The sequence below is a fragment of the Passer montanus genome, unplaced genomic scaffold (genome assembly GCF_014805655.1).
Source record: "Passer montanus isolate IOZ18808 unplaced genomic scaffold, ASM1480565v1 scaffold11, whole genome shotgun sequence".
Taxonomy (NCBI): domain Eukaryota; kingdom Metazoa; phylum Chordata; class Aves; order Passeriformes; family Passeridae; genus Passer; species Passer montanus.
In genome coordinates, this window is record NW_024357613.1 from 13255078 (window position 1) to 13275916 (window position 20839).

General features: G+C 37.5%; 1 protein-coding gene across 12 annotated transcripts in view; it reads right to left on the reverse strand.

Moving 5' to 3' along the window:
- Positions 1-20839, reverse strand: part of DOP1A (DOP1 leucine zipper like protein A) — a 60893-nt gene that overhangs the window by 1567 nt on the left and 38487 nt on the right. For 7 of the 12 annotated variants that reach the window (XM_039726306.1, XM_039726315.1, XM_039726325.1 and 4 more), the window contains 21 exons: positions 20561-20661; positions 18711-18970; positions 16041-18048; positions 15829-15940; positions 14715-14897; positions 14303-14428; positions 13839-13973; positions 13475-13530; positions 12885-12989; positions 12143-12209; positions 11222-11366; positions 10902-10981; positions 10243-10352; positions 9933-10082; positions 8608-8669; positions 7865-8017; positions 6493-6629; positions 5132-5187; positions 4091-4255; positions 3005-3134; positions 1054-1113 (listed from right to left, as the gene is read on the reverse strand). In XM_039726306.1, coding sequence (XP_039582240.1) covers positions 1054-1113; positions 3005-3134; positions 4091-4255; positions 5132-5187; positions 6493-6629; positions 7865-8017; positions 8608-8669; positions 9933-10082; positions 10243-10352; positions 10902-10981; positions 11222-11366; positions 12143-12209; positions 12885-12989; positions 13475-13530; positions 13839-13973; positions 14303-14428; positions 14715-14897; positions 15829-15940; positions 16041-18048; positions 18711-18970; positions 20561-20661 — 4401 coding nt within the window. Of the gene's footprint in view, positions 1-1053; positions 1114-2838; positions 2888-3004; positions 3135-4090; positions 4256-5131; positions 5188-6492; positions 6630-7864; positions 8018-8607; positions 8670-9932; positions 10083-10242; positions 10353-10901; positions 10982-11221; positions 11367-12142; positions 12210-12884; positions 12990-13474; positions 13531-13838; positions 13974-14302; positions 14429-14714; positions 14898-15828; positions 15941-16040; positions 18049-18710; positions 18971-20560; positions 20662-20839 lie in introns of those variants that run through there. The other 5 variants (XM_039726359.1, XM_039726369.1, XM_039726331.1 and 2 more) reach the window with 3 other exon arrangements.

Genomic DNA, 20839 nt, shown 5'->3' on the forward strand with positions numbered 1-20839 from the left:
TGTGGCTGAGGCAGGGGGTCCACCTGGTAATGAAAGAAGAATGAAGGGCAAAGGACAGCAGTGGGAGCAGAGCACAAGGTAAGGATCACTGACTGCACTGCCTTTGAGCAAATAGATTTTTTTCATGATACTTCATGAAATACAGGTACTTCAGGTACAGGTACAGATACTTCAACAAATACGGGTTTTTGCCCTTTAAATGAAGCAACTGTCCTGCAATTGAGAAGCCTACAGGGCATCCATTTTGGCAAACCCCAATTATGTTTAAATTCAGTATGAATGTATCTGGTGGCTTGGCTCCCTGCCACAGGAGACCACTATTTGAGCTTTACAAGTCTTCTGAAGAGAAAGGCTCACACCAAACCACAGCAAAGAGAAGACTAAATTTCCAACACAAAAGGAGTTGTTGATGTCTCCTTCTTTAAATGAAGCTACTAATTTTTAGAGTTTTTCCTTAAAAACTTATTGTATTAAGGAGAAGATTTTTCCATACTGTTTCTGTACAATGCTTAGCATTATCCAGTGGTGACAGGATGTGCTCCCAGCACACAGCAAGTGTCACTGTCACACAACAGCCAACCAAATGGGGTGCATGTGCAAATTCCAACTCTGAGCAATTAAATACAACCTGTCCAAAGCATTTCCTCATGGCAGTATTGGCTAAGAAAACATCACTAATTCCATGGATGCTTAAAGTGACAGTTAATTTGATGGAGACCAACCAGAGATTGTGTGTTTCACACCTGCAGTTTGACAAAAATTATTTTACGATTTAGTTTTATAATGATTTGCAATCATAATTCTTCTTAGAACTAACATCAGCTTTTTGTAATCTATTTTGTACAGGAAACAAACTTTAAAACTTTTCATTATTTAAAATTAAAGTTATCTACAAAGATAAGGGTTCTTATACCTCAAAATTCTCTCAGCTTTGTTCTATAACAAATCTGATCTTAGTTCTTACTGAATGCTACATAGTGCCCAGGGCCTTGAGATGATGGTATTATTATGGCAAGCTTATTTCACAACTCAAGCATCAAAGGCCACCCTCACCTGATGCTTGGCCATCTCCATTCCCTCCAAAACCATCGTCTTAAAGTCCTCCTGTTTGTCCTGTGGAAGGAAAGAGGAGAACTTTCAGACTGCATTTCATATATGAAAAGAATACTCTGCCGTGAAGGCCATGCCGTTGCTTGGTTGGGTGCTGTGCTTCAGCTAGAAAAATCACCCACCCCGACAAGTCTGTGATCCAGAAATGGCAGACTCAAGCTAGAATGGCCAAGACACTACTAGAGAAAACCAGCACTGCCAGTTTGTGCCTCTGTTTATTTTCAGCACTGCCAAAGGAGGTTTTTAGGCATGTTTCCCTCAGATAACAGAGCCTGAGCAACACCATACTACATGAATCTAAACATGAGTCAGAATGCCCTGAAGGAAAATAAGGATCCACTCCATTTTTTGTAGTTATTTTCTAAAACCCCACAGCTATATGTAACAGTATTCTCCTCTGCATAACGAGGACATGGCCTGAAGTCAATATTCATTATCTCGTGTTTATCTTATCATCACACACCTACCTATGGTTCAGTGTGCAACTGCTGCCATGACTAAGGGGTTCCAGAAATTCCAGGAATTTTTCTGAATTCTTAAAGCATACTGTGTAAGTCCTGACTTCAGGCATCTATCTCAGCATACAGTACTTACCAGCAGCGTGTATATTTATAAATCACACGTGATGTATAAATTCATGCACAGAGATCACTGGGAGTGTGAAAACTTTCTAACAGATACTACATTCAACACCAGGGTTAGAGGCTATGCCTGAGGAGCAGGCAGTTAAAACTCATTACTCCTTTATACATGCAAGAAGAGAAATTTAGTCTCATCTTCATGGTTCAAAAATGATAAAATGCAGATATGCTTCAGACACTAGTTTTATCCCCATAATTGTGAACAATTGCTTCAATAGTTCAACTCGGCCAGCAACTAAGTTATCCCTAAATTTACTGTAGCCACTTGTATCTCAGTTCCTTTACTCACTGAAGACATTGGAGACTGTAAATGCAGTAGCTACAGCAAGCTGCCACTGTTACAGACCTGACAAAGCCATCTATACAGAGAAACCTGAGAATAACAGTTCAAAACTTTCTGCCATAGGAGGCTTTGCACTTCCTCCCAGGCTCACCTATCAACACTTCCCAGTGAACTGCCCCCAGGGGGGCTCTGTCCTCACAGCAGGAGCAGCAAAAATATCTGACAGTTCTTACTTTGTGGCAGCAGAAGGGATCTCCCTGGGACAGGGCTTGGCCAGCTTCCATTGGCTGCATCAGCAGATCAGGCCTCCAACCCCACAAACCGGGGCTTTATTAATACATCCCATGCACCAACATAATTACAACCCTCATTCTGTTCCACTCTTCCTACTGTGCAGCCAAGATTTCCCCAGAACTGTTTCTACTGATCTCCTCCTTCTTCTGTTCATCACAGTCCCAGGCTCTGCTCAGTCTCAACACTTTTAGTTCTGTCAAGTTTAAGAATGCAACAGTTTTTTAAAATTTTTGATTGTAATTAACAAAACTGGTTTTCTACTTCAAAAAAGTAGGTAGTCAAACTACTATCTACATATATGACTGGCTATCTGGAAGTGATTTTATGTTGAGTGTTTATGTTATTATCAGATAATGGAGCATATTTTACTTTTTATTTAAATAATACTTTTAATTTAGAAATCCAAAGTCAGTGATCATAATAATTTTGACCATAGCAGATTATAAATTTTTCTGTAGTCTGATTCATTTTGGGGCTTTTTTGTTTGATTTGTTTGTTTTCTATACTTACATGTGTTTTTTGCCTGATGTTGACTTGAGATTCTTCCAGCTAGAATCTCCTACACCAGAAAAAAAATCTGTTCTTCATTGTTAAAAAAATTAAAATATTCAAACCCAAACACTGCTGTGTGTTATTGTACATGAAATCTTTCTGTGAAAAGAAAAAAGCAACATACCTTTGCTTTTTTCCGCAGCAGCTTTGCCAGACGCACCACATAGGGCTTGAATTCCCTCTGATGTGTTCCTTGTCTCCGTACTTCCAAGCCTGAATCATCTGATGCTTCTGGAATAAAAGCCCAACGATACCTGCCATGAGATAACACAAGCAGATGTTATCCATACTGAACATGCAGGCTTTTCTGAGCAATCAAAAATATGAACAGATGAGGAAATCTGGTGAAGTATCAGAGAAGGAGAGAGGAAAAAAGAAATCCAAGTAAACCCTCAGAAGAAAAAAAAAATGAAAAAACATTCAACATTAGATCTAGAAATATTACAGGGCACAGTCTGACACAGTGTGCACAAATCCTTCCAGTCTCCAACCCACATGAGTGTCTTTTAAACTGCAGGAAATTAAGGGTGACCCAATGTCTACAGAGCTGTGCCAGGGCAGCAGCCCTCACACAGTCACCAGAGTGCAGTGTAAAGGAAGAGGCATGATAGTTTATTTTGTCCTTCATGTCCTCTCATTCCCAGGATCTCCAGCAAATGCCAATTCTTTTGCATTCATTTTTTTTCCAATTAAACAGGATTACAGAGGCACTGAGGAAGCAGTTTGTACACATGCCCACTACTGATCAATAAAAACCTATGGGATCCCCTTTCTACAAAGGTTTGTTGCCACATTTTCCAGACAGACTGTGCCAGAGTAATTTAAGCAAGTCATGCTGAGATGACATGCAGTCCTCTGCTCTCATGCATTACTCACTGAGATGGGTGGGTGTATTTTGAGTTCTTAGGCATTACTGCAACTAAGTACTTAAAAAATGAAATACTTGAATAAATCACTACTACTAATGATCTCTCAAGTGTGGCAAATCTCTCGCCACAGGCTAAATCAAACCAGCTTGAACTAATTTGATATGCAGCATCATTTGCCATGGGGGCCACTCAGATATTGTGAGGGAACAAACTGTGGGCTGCCCTGGCTGAAATCCAAAGAAAGAAGGGAAACAGAAAACCAAATAGTTTTATATGCTAAAATTTTACCAAGAGGCGTGGAAAAACATCCAAAAACTTAAATGACACTGTTTTCTACTCACATCTGAAATTGAGGCAGGTTTTCAGATGGTAGAGCTAGAGCCAAGTCCAGAAATTTGCAAGCAGACAAATACAGGTTCAGCCACCTCTGGCTGTTGTAGGATGTGGAAAAACCATTGCCGCCTGTATAAGTTGTCTCCAAACCAGCAACAGATGGGCCAGAAGTTCTAAAATATATTATAGCAGGGAAGTGAGTCATAACAACCTTCTGCCACATTCTGCCACTAAAACAACTTTAGTTTTCTTACTTGCCTTTACAAACACACAACTCTTTATTTACCAGCATTATCCTGAATTCATAAATCGAATCCCAACACAAGTCTGTGCCATGAGTGCAGCTCTGTATGCATATATACATATATAAATATAAGTGATAAAATGTCAATGTATAATGAATGTATTGCACTGTATCTTATTCCCAGATATTCAAATTATGAGGAAGTTTAAAATTGTCAGTCATGTTGATATTACTTTATTTGAGGGAAAAACTCTCCAAAAAAACCCTAGGAAAAAAGTGAGCAAAACTTGGGCAAACAACTCCGGCTCATTTGAGAAATCTGCCTCTGCTGCTAGCATTGACTGAAACTGGATCACACTGTGCAGAAAATAGATGAGATAAAAATGGATAATAAAACAAGAAGAATTACCTACCTCACTTATCTAATAAGAGAAGAAACTATGCTTTTATTTAGACAAAAAAGGTGCATCAGTCTTATTTAGAGTAAGTGTAAGACACAGAAAAGGTGTAAGTCATGCCATACAGAATTTAATTACAGCAGCAGTGCATTTTAGTCAGGCAGATATTGTAAGAACTGAGACACTTATATAATTTTCCTTAGTGATTTATGATCAGTCTGACAGCAGAACTTTTGTTTTGTCCTGAACAGTCTGTCCCTGGTACTGCAGTCAGACTGAACTACCCTTTACTTGTTCTTCTCATTTGAGCTCAACAACTCTAAGACAAATTATTTTCAATAAAGACTCCACTCCATCTGCATACCAAGGGATTTTTATAAAGTGAAGCAGGAAGTTCACACATTTACCTGGAAATGTCTTCATCAGCAGTGAGCTCCTGTTCCATCAGTAAAAACACTTGCACCTGAAGATCAAATGCTATATTTCAATACCATTTTCAATGGACTGTGACTCGGGAAAGCCTGAGTAATAAGCCTTAGACAAATAGTTTGGAGCTTTATTTCCTTTCCTGTAAGAGTGGACACTGGCACCTTAAAGGTCTTTCATCCCTTATATATAACCTGAATAACACAAAGGCCACAAGGAACTGTCTCTTTTATGGCCAGGAAAGCTCTCAAAGGCTAATCCCTCCATTACCTAAAAAGAGAGCAAGACCTAAACAAAATGAGAATAAAGGACTGTTTAATGGAGCAGGTCAGGCCCAGGTATGAATTCCCAGAAGCACCACAGTCCTGCTAACTGAAAGTATTGCCAAGTCTGTGGTAACTTGTGTAAAGGCCAAGGCACAGCACAGGAATCAGAAGACCACACTGAGTAGAATGGGTTTTCTATTATTTATACTATTGACAGGCTTAAAATTAAATACATCTACTGCTAAAACAACACACTTTAAAATATTTTACATAGCTTTCCTCCTTCTATTGCTTAGATCTGTGGTTATTCAAGGGCTATGTTAGGCACCTGCAGATTGAAAAAATAACTAATCATAGCAATGATTCCGGTTTTCTCCCTCTGTTACTCAATCCCTTGGGAACTCCTTGAATAGCAGGCTGAATGGATCACAGCATGCACCAACCACTCCCCTCCATTCCCACTGCCAAAGCTGAAACCCAAAAGAGTGTGTCAAACAGCCAGCACAGGAGATTCTGCAGGTAGAAACTCTGGAAACAGATATTTTTACTGTTTTGTTGTGAAGAGCAAAATGATAAAGAAGAAATGTGAGATGAGCCTTGTATAAATCTAGTTACAAAATTTAGTCACAACGTGAACTGAATGACCATCAACTGCCAATAAAACATGGATTCTGACTCCTATACATGGATTCTCATTCCCATTGCTGAAGAAGAATGACCAGGAAAGTAGAAAGAGGGAACACTGAAAAAGAAGAGCAGAAGTGGGAATGGTGGAGGGGGTACACATACATAAGCAGAAACTGAAGCAGGATTCAATAGGGATGAATGAGGGCAAATGCAAATTTAATTCAGGAGACAGCTGAACAGCTGAAACAGTGTAAGCTAACAGATACTAAATTTCATCACAAAAAACAGACATCAGGACTATGAAAATAAGTCAGCTTTCAATTTGTGGCCATTGCACATTTATTTGTACAATCTCTAGAAGAGATTTTATTAAAAATCTTGAGGAGGAATGAGGTTGTGTCTCAGATGTGCACCAGTCTTCTAAATAATGAATGGCACCTGCAACTCACCAGTTCAGTGATCATGGTTGGCCACAGTGAGGTAAGGTGCTGTGGAGACATTCTTAAAAGTAACACTCTGAAAAACAGGAACACTTGGGAATGAAGAGTGGGCACCTGTGGCAACCGGAGACTTTCTACCAGCCTTTCTGAAACAAAAAGCCAAGAAGGATCCCTCAGTTCAGCATAATTCCAATGAGAATCTTCCCCTTCCCTCCTTTACTCTCAATGTTAACTTTAAGTATCTGCCATGCTACTGTTCCAGTACTTTACTAGTTGTATTCTGCCAACATAAAGAAATAACACTCCACCAAAGAAAGAACAAAATAGAGAAACCTCTAAAGAGTACAGTTGCCTATTTTGGATAAGTTCTCTACATAAATGCAATAGTGCATCTGGGAACTTTGCTTATCTTATGCAGAGTTTCACCCATTACAACAGGAGGAGTTAACAGATTCCAAACAATACAAAAACAGCCTGAACAACTCGGATGTATTATTGTTATTAAAACACTGAGCCATCAAAGTACTTGAGAAATTACAAAGGGATGATACAGTTGTATTGAATTATGGTCACCTCTAGGCTTTCAGTACATACAGAGGCAGAACTGTAGTTCAGACCAGTAAAAATCACCTTATTCCATGAACATAGCAATCTCAGCTACTGACTTGACTGGAAATTTAAAAAAAACCCAACCAAACAAAAAAAGCCCCCAAAAAATCCAACCCCAACAAACGAACCAAATAATTTTACAAAAAATAGATTCCAGAACAACTGAAACAAAAAAGTTGATGCAACTGATTTTCCATATAGAAAAAGAGACCAAAGCATCCCTTTGGTGCCATGAAAAAATTATACATTTAAAAGCTGCTGCTAACTATTAGCATCACCTTAAAAAGAAGGTCCAAGCAGTTTCTATTCCCAGCCACTTAAGGTAAAGGGTCATTGTAAGAAATAAACTTCAATGATAAATAAGACAGATAAACTGAACTGAGGAAAAAACACCAGCAAAAGAAGTCAAGAATTCAAAATGTCAAGGTCAGTTTTCCCATCTCTCCCTAATTGATAGGTTTTTGTACCTCAGATGTTCATGTCAAAGCATATTGTGCAGGTATCCAAGGATATTGATCAAGGGATAAAATGACAGATCTGTGAAATTATCTGGATTAAAGTCAACTGACAACCACAAAATCTGACTATTTTGTAGTCATTTAAGACTGAAAACATTTTAACCAAAAGCTGCAGAACCTTTGTTTCAGCAACAGAAACAGTATCCCAGACTGATCTTGCAGGATAAAAATTTAACCTGCTGTTACTCTGTCACAGCAGCATTCCAGAACTAGCAGGATTCCAGGAGCCCACTGAAGGATGCCCATTTCCTGACCTTGTATGTCTGGCAGGTATTTCTGGTACTGGTCTATCTCGCTGCTGAAGATGGCGAAGGCGAGTCTCTTGAGGAGCATGGCGCGCTGCTCCAGCTCCGCGTCTCTGTTCGCGAACAGATTGAGGGAGCTGCTCTGCGCCACGGCCACTCGTGCTGAAAGAGAAAAGGGAAAGGCAGCCAACAGCTGATGAATTTCAATTCTGCTTCACTTCAAGGCACAAATAACTCTTTCTTTGCAATAATGGGGTTTGAAAGCAGATGTTAAGATGATGTATGGTTTGCAATTTGAAGCTGTGACCAGAAATTCAAAATAAAAGTTGAAAGAAAACCTCTAAGTACACACAATAGTGTCTGGGTTTAGGGACTTTGGGAAAGAGTTTAGCCATTTTTTAAAATGTAAAATTAGCATGCACTGATGCTCAAAAAATTATAAAGTGCAGAATAAATTTTTTTAAGCAGTTAGTGTCAGATCTACTAATCCAAACCAAACAAAAACCACCCCACCCACTCTGTTTAATCAGCTTTGCCATATAGGCAAAATTCACCGCGTGCCAGGATGGTATAAAATTCTCTCACTTCGTGTTATTTATGGAGCTCCAGAAACAAGTAGTCAAAGAAAACATGAAAACCACAGAATAAATCAAATTGGAAGGAATGTTGAACAAGCATTTTCTTTAAGATACTTATTTTTCATTTATTTAATGTTTATACTGGAGAGGAGTCACGACTATATCAATACTTACTCATCAAATCTCTGAATGTGGTTTTGTCATGTGTCATCAAATTATCCATAATAGCTCTCCAACTAAAAAAGGAAAATCATACACACATCAGGAAAGCAAGAAAAAAGCAAGAATTTTCAGGAACATTTGCAAATTTTTTCTGCTCTTTCAGTTTAGCCTAAGGCTTCCAATCCAAGCTCTCTGCTTTATAAGGTACCATTTACGTGGTGTTACTTGATCTGAAACTGTGTTTCTTGAACCCCCTTCTCCAAGAAAATAAGGGATGTCATTCAGAGGGACCCTGGCAGTTTTAAGAAGTGGGCCCACGCAAACCTCAAAGTATGAGGCCAAGTGCAAGGTCCTACAAATGGTCAGAGCAATTCCAAGCACAAATACTGGCTGGGCACAAAATGAATACTGAGAGTAGCTTAGAGGAGAAGGACTTGTGGCTGATGGTGGATGAAGATAAAAAACTGAATTTTATCTGCCAATGTGTGCTCACAGCCCAGAAGGGCAACTGCATCCAGGGCACCAGAAGTGTGGCCAAGAGATCAAGGGAGGTGATTCTGCCTTGCTGTGGTAAGACCCCACTGGGAGTATTGCATCCACCTCTCTCCACCAGCATAAGAAGGATGTGGACTCCTTTGAAGGGTCCATGGGAAGACCACAAAGATGATCAGAGGGCTGAAGCACCTCTCTTATGAAGACAGGCTTGAGAGTTTGGGTTGTTCAGACTGGTATAGAGAAGGCTTCAGGGAGATCTTCTAGCAGCTTTCCAGTATCTAAAGAGCCTCCAGGAAGCCGAAGAGTGACTTTTTACCAGGGCATGGAGTGATAGGCCAAGAGGGAATTACATGTAATGTAAAGCAATCCCACTTTTTAAAAGAGGGCATATTTAGAAACTAGGAAGAAATTCTTTATTGTGAGGGTGGTGATGCCCTGGCAGAGGTTGCCTGGTGAAGCTGTGGATGCCCCATCCCTGGAAGTGTTCAAGGCCAGGCTGGATGGGGCTCTAGTGGAAGGTGTCCCTGCCCATGGCAGGCAGATTAGAACTAGACCATCTTTAAGGTCTCTTGCAATGCAAATCATTCTATGTTTCTACAAAATGTTAACCATGTTTTCTCACAGAACTTTTTTTTTTTTAAATTTTAAGATAATTATTTTTAAAAATAGATTTGCTCATAGAAATATACCTCATATCAGTTTCATATTTCATGTGGTAACCTAAACCACAGAAAATCTCCTTCTCTCAGTAAAGATCTATTGGGAAATTTTGGCCCATATGTTAATGGAATATATAAAATTTGTAAGGGTCATTGATATAAACCAGAAGAATAAAGTCTTACTGGTTAACACAGGAAGCATCCATCTGGAAGAAACTGGAATCCATAAAGAGGTCAAAGGCTTCCTTTTTCCATGCTCTCCTTGTATACTGATATCCACTAAGACTGCTTAATAACTGGACACAAGCTCGATAGCTGGATGCATTGTGAGCACTAAACAAAGGAAAAGTCAACATAAACCAATTTTGAATTGTTGCTCTACAGAAAGTTTGATAGACATCTAATCCTTATCATGCCTGTTTCAGCCTAAGTGCCACCATCCAAATTCCTACTGGCTGTAGACATCTACATCAATTCAATAAACTAAAGATACCTGTGATTACGGAGGTAGGGCACAACATAGTGCATAATATTTACAAGCAAAGGAATAACTCTCTCTTTTTCATCACTGTAGAAAACCATGTCCAGGAGATGAGCCAAAACCTATAAAATGAGAGGAAGATATATTATGGTGCATTCTTAAATTGCTATTTACATACCATTCAGCATTTTTTTGGTGTGTGTAATGTTCTTTACTGAACATTCAAGTTTATGATAGAAGTGGTCACATTTCAGGTACTATGCAAAATCCAAAGTATAAAGACTCCATCATCTTTATAACACATTAAGGTAAAAGCACAGAAACACAAACTTCTAGTTAAAGCACTCTAGAGAGTAAACTACAAACAAAGAAAAAATTCAAAGACTGTCTGCAATTATGAGCAGCAAATTAGATGTACCATAAAGATAAACACATAAAGCTTACAATCAAAAAAGTTGGCTATACTACACATCTGAAAGGCCATTCTTTATACCTTATCTATCTCAATGGGTTAGTAACAAACTTTTATGTGACAAGACCAGAATCCACTCACATCAGTGTTTCCCATTAAATTTCCTTCTCCAAGTTTCTAGTCCAAAGCTTTTCACAATACATAAGTTTATTATAAGACACTCTTTATTATCTTATTATTATTTCAAGGAAATATTTACCTCAGAAAGTAATGTCAACGCATGGACACTATAAACAGATGGAGTTATATTTGAAGTTTCCATTGCTGGAGACAGCATATCTAAATGAAGATAATAATAATTAAAAAATGTCCAAAGTTAGTTTTATCAAGTCATTATTCACCTTACAGTATATTTTAAAAACATACATTTTGAAGATGCACAAGCTTTGCCAGACACACTGGTGCTAGAACAATACTGAAGAATTTTACATACATTCAAATATAGCAAAGCTGTTCTTTTCGTTAATATTAGCATGAAAATTAATATTTTGTTTTAAATAAAGATGAAAATGAACCTACCTTCAACATCTGATTCTAAGTTGTTTCCATCAACCATAATCTTGGGGGAAGGTTTAACCTCTAAGTTTCGTCTCAGCCAAGTGGTCTGTTCCAAGGAAGAACCAGCAATGGCCCCAATGGCATCCACTATCTTGTGTGTTACATCCTTGTAGAGAAAAAACCAAACAAACCCAAGCATTTTAAGAACATTGTGCAGAAGGACTGTATTCATTGTCCTGACATGTGGAAAATCCATATAACCATATACAGAATTGCTTTCAAGTAATTTCTATATTATCAGTGATTAATAACTTCACAGAAAATGAGAGCTTTTTCAAAAAAATTGTAAATATAAGAAGAATAAATTAAAGAGTAATTTCATAATACAGAACTGATATAAAATATTTCTGGTACATTCAAGCTTCTAGTTCCAACCCCACTGCCACGGACATGGACACCTTACACTAAACCAGTTGTTCAGAACCTCATCCAAGTGGCCTTAAACAGTTCTAGTGATGGGGCATCTGCAGCTTCTCTGGGTAACCAGTTCCAGCACCTCACCACCTTCACAGCACAGATTTTTTTCCTAATATCCAATCTAAATCTACTCTCACTTTGAAGCCATTCCCCCTTGCCCTGTCACTGCATGTTCTTGTAAACAGTCCCTCCCCATCTGTCTTTTGGCTTCCTCCAGGTACTGGGAAGCCTTCCCTTTTCCGGGCTGAACAAACCAAATTCTTTCACAGCCTTTTCTCTTAAGAGAGGTGCTCCATTGCTCTAATCAACTTGGTGGCCCTCCTCTGGACTTGCTCCAAGAGGTCAGTATCTTTTCTGTGCTAGGAACTGGATGATCTTTAAGGCCCTTTCCAACCCAGGCCACTCTACGACTCTACGATTTATTGTTCAATATTAAAAAAAAAATGCATACAATAAATTTCTTACCTGTAGATCTCTTTGATCTTTCTTATTCTCCAGACTTGGGTTTTTCATGATGAACTCATTAAGAACACTGAAAAAATTTAGAAGTTGAATAATGGATTTTCTTCTCATAATACATTATTCAGCAGTTTTCAGAGTTAGGACAAATCTGAAGACATTTATTTGCACAATATTTATTCTCTAAACCCACAGGGATTGCTACTTATCAATATTCCAGGAAACAACTTTTCAAGTTCCTTAAGTTAATTTTGATCATAAGAGTTTACCAAGAACATGCTTTACTTGATTATATACAGAAGTATCTTCAGAGACAGTTTACTAGGGAAGATAAACTCAAAATATGGAAGAAAATGGTCCTTGAAGCATTATATAGAAAACATATTCAAAGTCATATTTTTAACAGTTAACAAACTGTTTCCATGGTGAGAAGTCAGCCCACTCTAGTGGACTTCAAATACCCAAGAAGTATTAATTGTTGTTATTTTCAGGAAAGTCAGAAATGTACATCTGTTGCTTAAATTAACATTAAGGTGAGGTTGTGGCTTATATCATATAATAATATAAAATTTAATATATGTGGCCATTCCTCAGAGAAGAAACTAATTTGATAAGACCCACAGAACTCAGGTAATAACTCTACAAGTCAAAAGTAAGAGACAGAGTTAAAACCACTAACACTTCAGGATAATTTCACACACCCTACATTTGAGCAGATTTGAAAATTGCAAATATCAGAAGCACTTACCCAAGTATGAGAAACTGTCCCGGTGCTGGAAGACCAACCTGTATGGAATCCTTTAAGAGAAGCAGCAGTGCTGCCCAGCTGTCCACTAAGCTGGTCACTGGAATCCTAAGGGAGAGAGAGCAGCAATGTCAATGATGAGAACATCATCTCCCTCAAGTATTCCCCCAATTTCTTTTTACATCACATCTCTCCTGTCAGATATTGGGAATCAACACCCTTACAGCTTCTTTTAATACTAGGTTTCTATATCAAGTCCTTAAGAAACAGATGAAGGCAGAAGTAAAGCAATCTCAAAAGATGCTTTTCATTACAAAGCTGGAATGGCATGAATTAGTTACAGCACAATTAAGATCAGCTTTCTTTGGGCAAATTACCTGCAGGATTTTTAGGTGGGGGAAGAAAGGTATGCAGTACTATGGAACACACAAAAATAAACCACCTTTTTTAACAAATCTACTGATCAAACCCATTCTTTCTTCACTACTGATATTACACAGACTGTTCATCACCCTATGACAAAAAGATGTATAATATTCAAATTGATTATCTGCTTCCCAATGACAGAAGTAAAATTTAGCTTCTTTTCTTACCTTTGAGTATAAGCATAGAAAAACTGCAACATGCAGACTTCCAGTGAAAGATGTTTCTAGAAAAAGATATGAAACCTGTGTTGTCAAAAAGAAGTGGCATTTTTTTCCCCTCACCAGGGTAAAATTGACAATGCTATAATGCCACTGCAATGTCTAACCATATAGCTTAATTATGCAGAATATTAAGAGTGTCCATGCGGACATCCATCTGTAAAGTTGTAATTCTCTTCATTTATCTCTTGGATATAGTGAAAATTTTCACAGTGTGCTGCTCAGCTTTGTCAATGAAGTCCCCACATCATCAGTTCTAAGCTTCTTCAAGAGGACATAATATAAATTAATAGGATCTGTACAGTTTCCATACCTTGTCCTTTGCTATGGCTGGAGGCTGCTTCAGAACTTCTTTCACTGTCTGTATGACAGTCTCTGTTCTCATAACACTGATAGAGCGAACCAGCTCAACCAGCAGAAGTTGTTCTTCACCTGCTGCAGGAATAACCTAAGAGAACCAGATGTATATCACAGATTATCAACACAGACAATGGCTATGCCAAAACTAAGGCAGCTGTCCTTATGGGATTTGAAGTTTCATCAACTAGGAGCTCATCTAGAGACCTGGTATCACCTACTCTTGCCCTGAAGAATTCAGGAAGATTATTCCATTCTGAAATAGTATCTCCCTGACAGTACAGTGCTAATTAGAAATGCAAATACTGTCCATACTTCATTGTATTTTTTCACTGGAATATCTGAATTTTCTTCTTCCTAACACTAAATCACTTAAAAGTATTAGAACTATTTGAAGTGACCACTGCAATACAAACATACCTTTGTCCTTGAAGGATTTTTGTTTTGCCTCCTTTCATTCCATACAAATGCAATAGCAGCCATGAAGTGAACACCATGATTCATTGAAATTGGACCCAAAAGTTCCAGAATCTGTTGCCTCAAATTCTGAAATATGAAAGCAGAACACATACCCTTTAGATACACACCTCAGCATTATGTTCAAAACCTTTTTTCTGCAGAAAGCAAAGAGGTGACACATTGCATTGAACTGGTATATTTTAGCTTAAAAGCATATCCAATACTCATTTATAAAAGCCTGGTTTTTGTGGTGAGTGAGTAGATGAGGACAAAGGCATAAAAATGAAATTTAGATTTAAGGGAAGAGGATTGAAATTATTTTGACAATGGCATTAATGAACAACTTAAATTATATTATCCCTGATGTTCTGACCTTAGTTGACCCAAGATTAATAGTGGTGATGGATGCAGCAGCAGCAGCAGTAGTTTTCTCTGAAGAATCTGCGAGGTGCAGGATGCTCCACAGTAAAGTCACAGAAGACATGATCATGTGCAAGATAGAGAGGATCCCGTTGCGTGCTTCAACCAAATGCTTCTGATCTACATTAACCAAAAGCTAGTGGGAGAGAAGAGGACAGGTGTATTCAAAAATATTTATATTAAAATATACATATTTGAATTCAAATATTCAAATTTATGTACACATAAAGAGTATATTTAAAATAGATAAAATTTTGACTTACCTAACATGAGAGCTTTCAACCTTAACTCCTTTTTATAATTTTTTCACTAGTTCTCAAAATATGTACAGCTTTGAGACTTTTAAAATAATAGAGAAACTTTTGATTGAGTTGTGCAATATCAAATGTACTCTGAACATGGGAGGCCTGATGTCTACAGCAATCAATTTTGTATCCTCTGTCTATACCTTTGCAAAACAATTATTTCAGAATTTTAAGTCTAGCTAATACTCTAGGCAAAATTATTTATTTACATAAACAAAACCGACTTTTCAGTCACTTTTAAATGCATGGCAAGCAAAGGGGTGTAAGAATGGAGAAAAAAGCACAAAAACAAGATTATCGAGAAAGCAGGGCAAAAGCTTTGTATGGAACCTGGACCAAATTCTTAACAGACACTATGCTCAGAATATCAGACCTAAAAATACTGCTTGACTACAAAGAAAAATTGTGAATACACAGAAGGAGCAGAAGGATAATGTCTAGACATATCACAAGATGAACACAACAAAGGCAGCTCTAAAAAGTGGAATTTTAAAGGCCTTAAAGTTAAGAAATTCAACTTTAGTTATTTCAGAGTAACATATACAACCAAAAGAAGAAAACAAATAAAAGAGTATTACCTTAAAAGTATCATTCATAGAAACCTGTTTTTTCATTTGTATTGTCAATAAACCCCCATATTTATAGCTAAGACAATATATTTGTTATTTTTGTCAACCAGATCTTCATAATTGCTAATAAAATCACAGTCCTTAATTTGACATGTATTGCATAGGAATGTCTCAGACACCCAGGTAAGTTTACCTGGTGATACTGTGTAGATGGATCCAGGAGGCAGTAATGAATTATTGTTGTGATCCCTTCTAATAAAGTGAGAACCATATCTGGGGGGGTGACTGATGCCATCCAGAGAGGCCTAAAAGAAGAGTAATTTTTTTTAATGAGTTAATCTGATAGTAAAGTAACTCAAAGAAGTCAAATTCAGTTAAAAAGATTATACCTCTACTTATACATACCTATTATCAGATAACCCAGTTTCATATTTATACTGCTGAATTAAATTATCCAAGTTCCTGCAGAGCTGAAGAGTCACTGAAACAACCACCCTTTGAAGAACTTTTCCCATGTAAGGCAACGTAGAAGTGATAAGGCCAATCCACTGGGGATGCATTTTACAGGCACAGTGCTGGTGCAAAGCTCGTATCACTGCACACAGAAACATGCCTTGGCAGGTTATTGGCTGGGAATGTAAATACTGCAGAGAAGTCATCGGCTGCTGGGGACCAATGTGCTCCAGGTCTGTTATGACAAAGTCAAACACTGTTTCATTTTCCTCAGGCACAGTCATTACTCTGTGTTCCAGCACAATCAGCTGCTGAAGTACTTTCAAAAGTTGTGACTGCAGAGTACTACCATTGTCAAACTCATCCTCAGAAAAATTTATAAGGCTGTCTTCAGAGAAGCCTTCTTCTACAGCCACTATGTTTTTTCCAGCTACCTTTTCACTGTGCCATTTCTGGGCACTGAAGATAGACGACAGCAGACAATGCAGGATCACTTTCTGAACCTTGCACTTGGACAACATGTCTGAAATAAAACTAGGAAATCCCTTGGCAGAGCTTTCTATCACTTTTGCCAGCTCAGCAAAGAGGAGTGTCAGAATTTCTATACTCATCATTTGCATGTTGCGGTTTCCTATGAGGTCTTGTGAGGTTACTTTAACGTGAGTTGGATAATGGCTCCGCATGTAGTACAGACACAAGGAGATGAGAATTTCTATGTACATAGAGCTCCGAAAATTATGGTTAGAATCAACTGGGATGTGACTATAGAAATCCTTGCCCATAACAGATATTCGATGCCTAGCCAGAAGATTTTGGAGCAATGAAAGCTGAGGAGTGTATGCGTTGTTGACACTGGTAGTGGAGATGGCACTTACAAAAGCTGAAGGATTTGTTTTCAGAATTGCCTTAATTGCAGAAAAAGCATACAATGTCCTTGAAGAGTCATACAACTGGAGATAAAGCAGCACATGTTGATACAGTGGATGGATATTGAAGTTAGGAGATTTTCGCATTCCTGGGGATCCAACATCACTTTCAATTTCTGAAATTTCTCCTTCTCCACAACTGTACCAATTTTCTAAATCAAGACCATCACTAAAGAAGACATTTGTTTGTTTAAGCTTTTCTGTTTGTGCTTTCTTCTTCTCTTCATCTTTCTTTTTGGCTATTTTTACCTTAGGTTTTGCACCTGGTTGCTTACCAGCCTCTTTAACAATTGTTTCCTTTTCTGACATTTTTTCTGGCTGCTTTCCTTTAAAGCTGAACTGAATACTACTGTGGCTATGTTTTCTAGACTTTGATTCAGTGGAGGAAAGAGTAAGATCAGAGAAGGATTGCTGGCTTTCTGCAATACAAGGTGAAGAGTTATTTCTTGACATTTCATCTCCTAAGCTCTCAAGTCCAGTCTCAGTTGAGGCTGACAGTAACTGTGAGCTGTCATTACTAAGTAAACTACTCTGGCTACTTTGAATATTTTGATCGTCATTTTTTGTAATCTCTACAGAGCTATCCAATGAGCTGAATTTACACGAAGCATCCTCAGAGTGCAGACTGTCTTTAACTGGTTCAACTTCTTCTTCAAGACCACTTACAACTTTGCATATAAGATCTGTAACAACTTGTTGCACAATTTCATCAGGTGAGTCTTCTTTCAGAGTCTGAGAGCTATCTTGAGCACTCAGGCTTTCTGTTTCCACTTCATAACTGATGTTGTCTCCAGTAGATGACTGAGAACAGCCAGAGTCAGAACTCTGCAGTATTTCAGCCTGATGATCAGGAAGGTCGAAATCAGACACAACCATTGGTATGGTCTCACTGCTGGTACTTAACAAGGAAAGCCTGTCACTCAGAGGATTGACAGTCAGGCTGAAGTTCTCCATTTCATCCACACCAAGTTGTTTCTCATTGCCTTCTTTAGGTATAATAAGTTGTCCTTGGCTTACAGGCATGTGGGAGAATGCTTGATAAACACAAAAAAAAGTATACATATAAGATTTTGTTCTTCCAAATAAGAATTCATAATAAAAATTTAGAATTTAAATTATTATTGAGACTTCAGATTATGAAGGTATGGTAAATAATGTCTTTCTATCATACAGAAGAAAAATAAGTTAATAAGCAAATGACAAGTTCACAAAAACAAAGCAAAATTGTTTTAGCAGTACACCTTAGCAAAACAACATTATACAGTCTTATCTGCTTTTGTTTTCACAAGAAACAGAATTAGTAAATTCTAAACTAAAATTATGCAATACATGCAAACACCCTCAAAACTTATTGGTATGTTTTCAGCCAGCCCCACATTATTCATAAAAATGTTTAATTTCTTGGTTAAGCTTCAAGCCATATTCCTATGTTCTACCAAGTCTCAGTAAGATGTAACAAAATGCTCTGCATTAAAATACTTGCATATAATTTTAATGTAAAAAATACAACTTTAAACAATACTTGGGGCACACAAAGTTGAATTAGGAAAATACCACACAAATGCAAATATAAGCCGTAGTTTATTCCAACACATTTTTCAGTTACCCTCAAAAATTTCTACTACGACTTTAACATTGCATGTGAACAGCAAGCAAAGAAATTAGGGAACTTCCTATAGTCTTCTTGTGTACATACCATCAGCACAGCTGAACTTCTGCATGAACTGCTTTTCATTTTCTTCCTCAGGGTGATTGGGAGATTTAGTCCAGTAACATTCAGCCTGTACTCGCTGAACAGAAACTCGCTGAGTTTTTGGATGGAGGAGCAGTAGGAGCAAAGGTTCAAGAACCCTTGCAATATCATGTCTTTGAAGCACCTGATTTAACCAGGCTTGTCCCACTGACCAAGTAGAACCATCCAAGCTATTGAGGCTGTCCAGCATGATAAACAAAGATCTAGAATGGAAAGAAGAAACAATCTCGTGGATATTGTACACTACTCACAGAGTAATCCCATTTTAATCTGATATATGACAAATTTAATGTCGGTACATACTCCAGTCTCTTCTCCATACAATGCAGTATTTTCTTTGGAATCAAAACTTTGAACCTGCTCTTTATATTTTAGTCTAGTGTAATGAAGGAGTGGGCAGGAAGAACTAGTAGCAAAGTAAGTTATAACAGTTGCTCTAATAGTAGCAAGATCAAGTATTTGTACAGCTGTTAGCATGACAAGTCTTTGTTGCCTTGTGATATGCCATTAAAAAAATATTCAATTTTAAAAGCCAATTCACAAGGATATATAAAGAAGAAAACATTCAAAGATCTTGTCTTCAAGAACAGAGAGGAGAAATACACTTGACAATTCAGCAGCTCCTACAACCGTTATTTTCTTCTTTTAAGTTTTAGCCTTGAGAATCCTTTTCAGACTTATGGAAAAACAATATTGGACTCTGAATTTTACCTTCCCCAGTAGTACGTGTTCATAAGTTTTTAGCTGTATGCAGAGAATTGATCACCATTTATGCAATGCGTGACTGCATAAGATAAAGAAATAACCTTTTTACTCTGCACCTTATAGCTAAGTATGCAATACAAAATCTAAATAAACACTTTTCTACAACATTTGTGGTAGCTGAGGAAGACAAGAGTAGTTCAGAGTCCAGATTCTCAGTATTTTCTAAGAAGACAGGCCAATACCAGAACACAAAACAGAAATCCTCTGCTGCTTGCCATAAATGACCTCTTACACAAAACACAGATTAAACAAAAGAATTCATATTTTAAAACTTGCTTGCAATCTACTATTTTACCTTCCCCAGTAGTACATGTTCATAAGTTTTTAGCTGTATGCAGAGAATTGATCACCATTTATGCAATGCGTGACTGCATAAGATAAAGAAATAACCTTTTTACTCTGCACCTTATAGCTAAGTATGCAATACAAAATCTAAATAAACACTTTTCTACAACATTTGTGGTAGCTGAGGAAGACAAGAGTAGTTCAGAGTCCAGATTCTCAGTATTTTCTAAGAAGACAGGCCAATACCAGAACACAAAACAGAAATCCTCTGCTGCTTGCCATAAATGACCTCTTACACAAAACACAGATTAAACAAAAGAATTCATATTTTAAAACTTGCTTGCAATTTGGTTTTTAAGTTTTTTTAGTTTTACTGTTACTTTCTAATTAATGTAATTCAATTCTGGGTTGATTTCTCCTGCTTCTGTATTTATCAAAACAGCAAGAACTCAGATATTAAGCTCAATATACACCCCAATGATGGTTAATGAATATTGTGACCATTCCTTTCCCACACTCTTTATAGCTTCCAGGAAAAATTTACAGCTTACATAATCATCACTGTGAAAACAATTTTGTCTAACACAAATTCTTGTCCACAAATTAATTTCTTGTCCTTATTCTTTCCTCTCACAGCTACACTGTAGTTCTTCAATTTTTCAATGCCGTATGTTGCCCATATAATACCGTCAAAGATTTTGGAGTAAAATTATTTCAACTGAATCAGACTTGCAATCACCAACCTGTCAAAGGTGCGGCCAAAGGAAGAAGATTTGTTAATATGAAGATCTCGTGTGAGATGCCATAGCACTGCAAACTTGGCATGAGCTTCCATTCTTACTTTCTGTGGACCAAACCATAAGTTAGATTTGTCAGAATGTAAAACTTCTGGTAAGAAGTGGAAAAAGAAAGTCATACAGCATCCTAAATGATATAAGATATAATGAAATTAACTTCTTTGATTATGTGTTTAAGTACTGTTTTTAAATCTTAAAACAGTAGTAGCCAACAGTAGGTGCCTG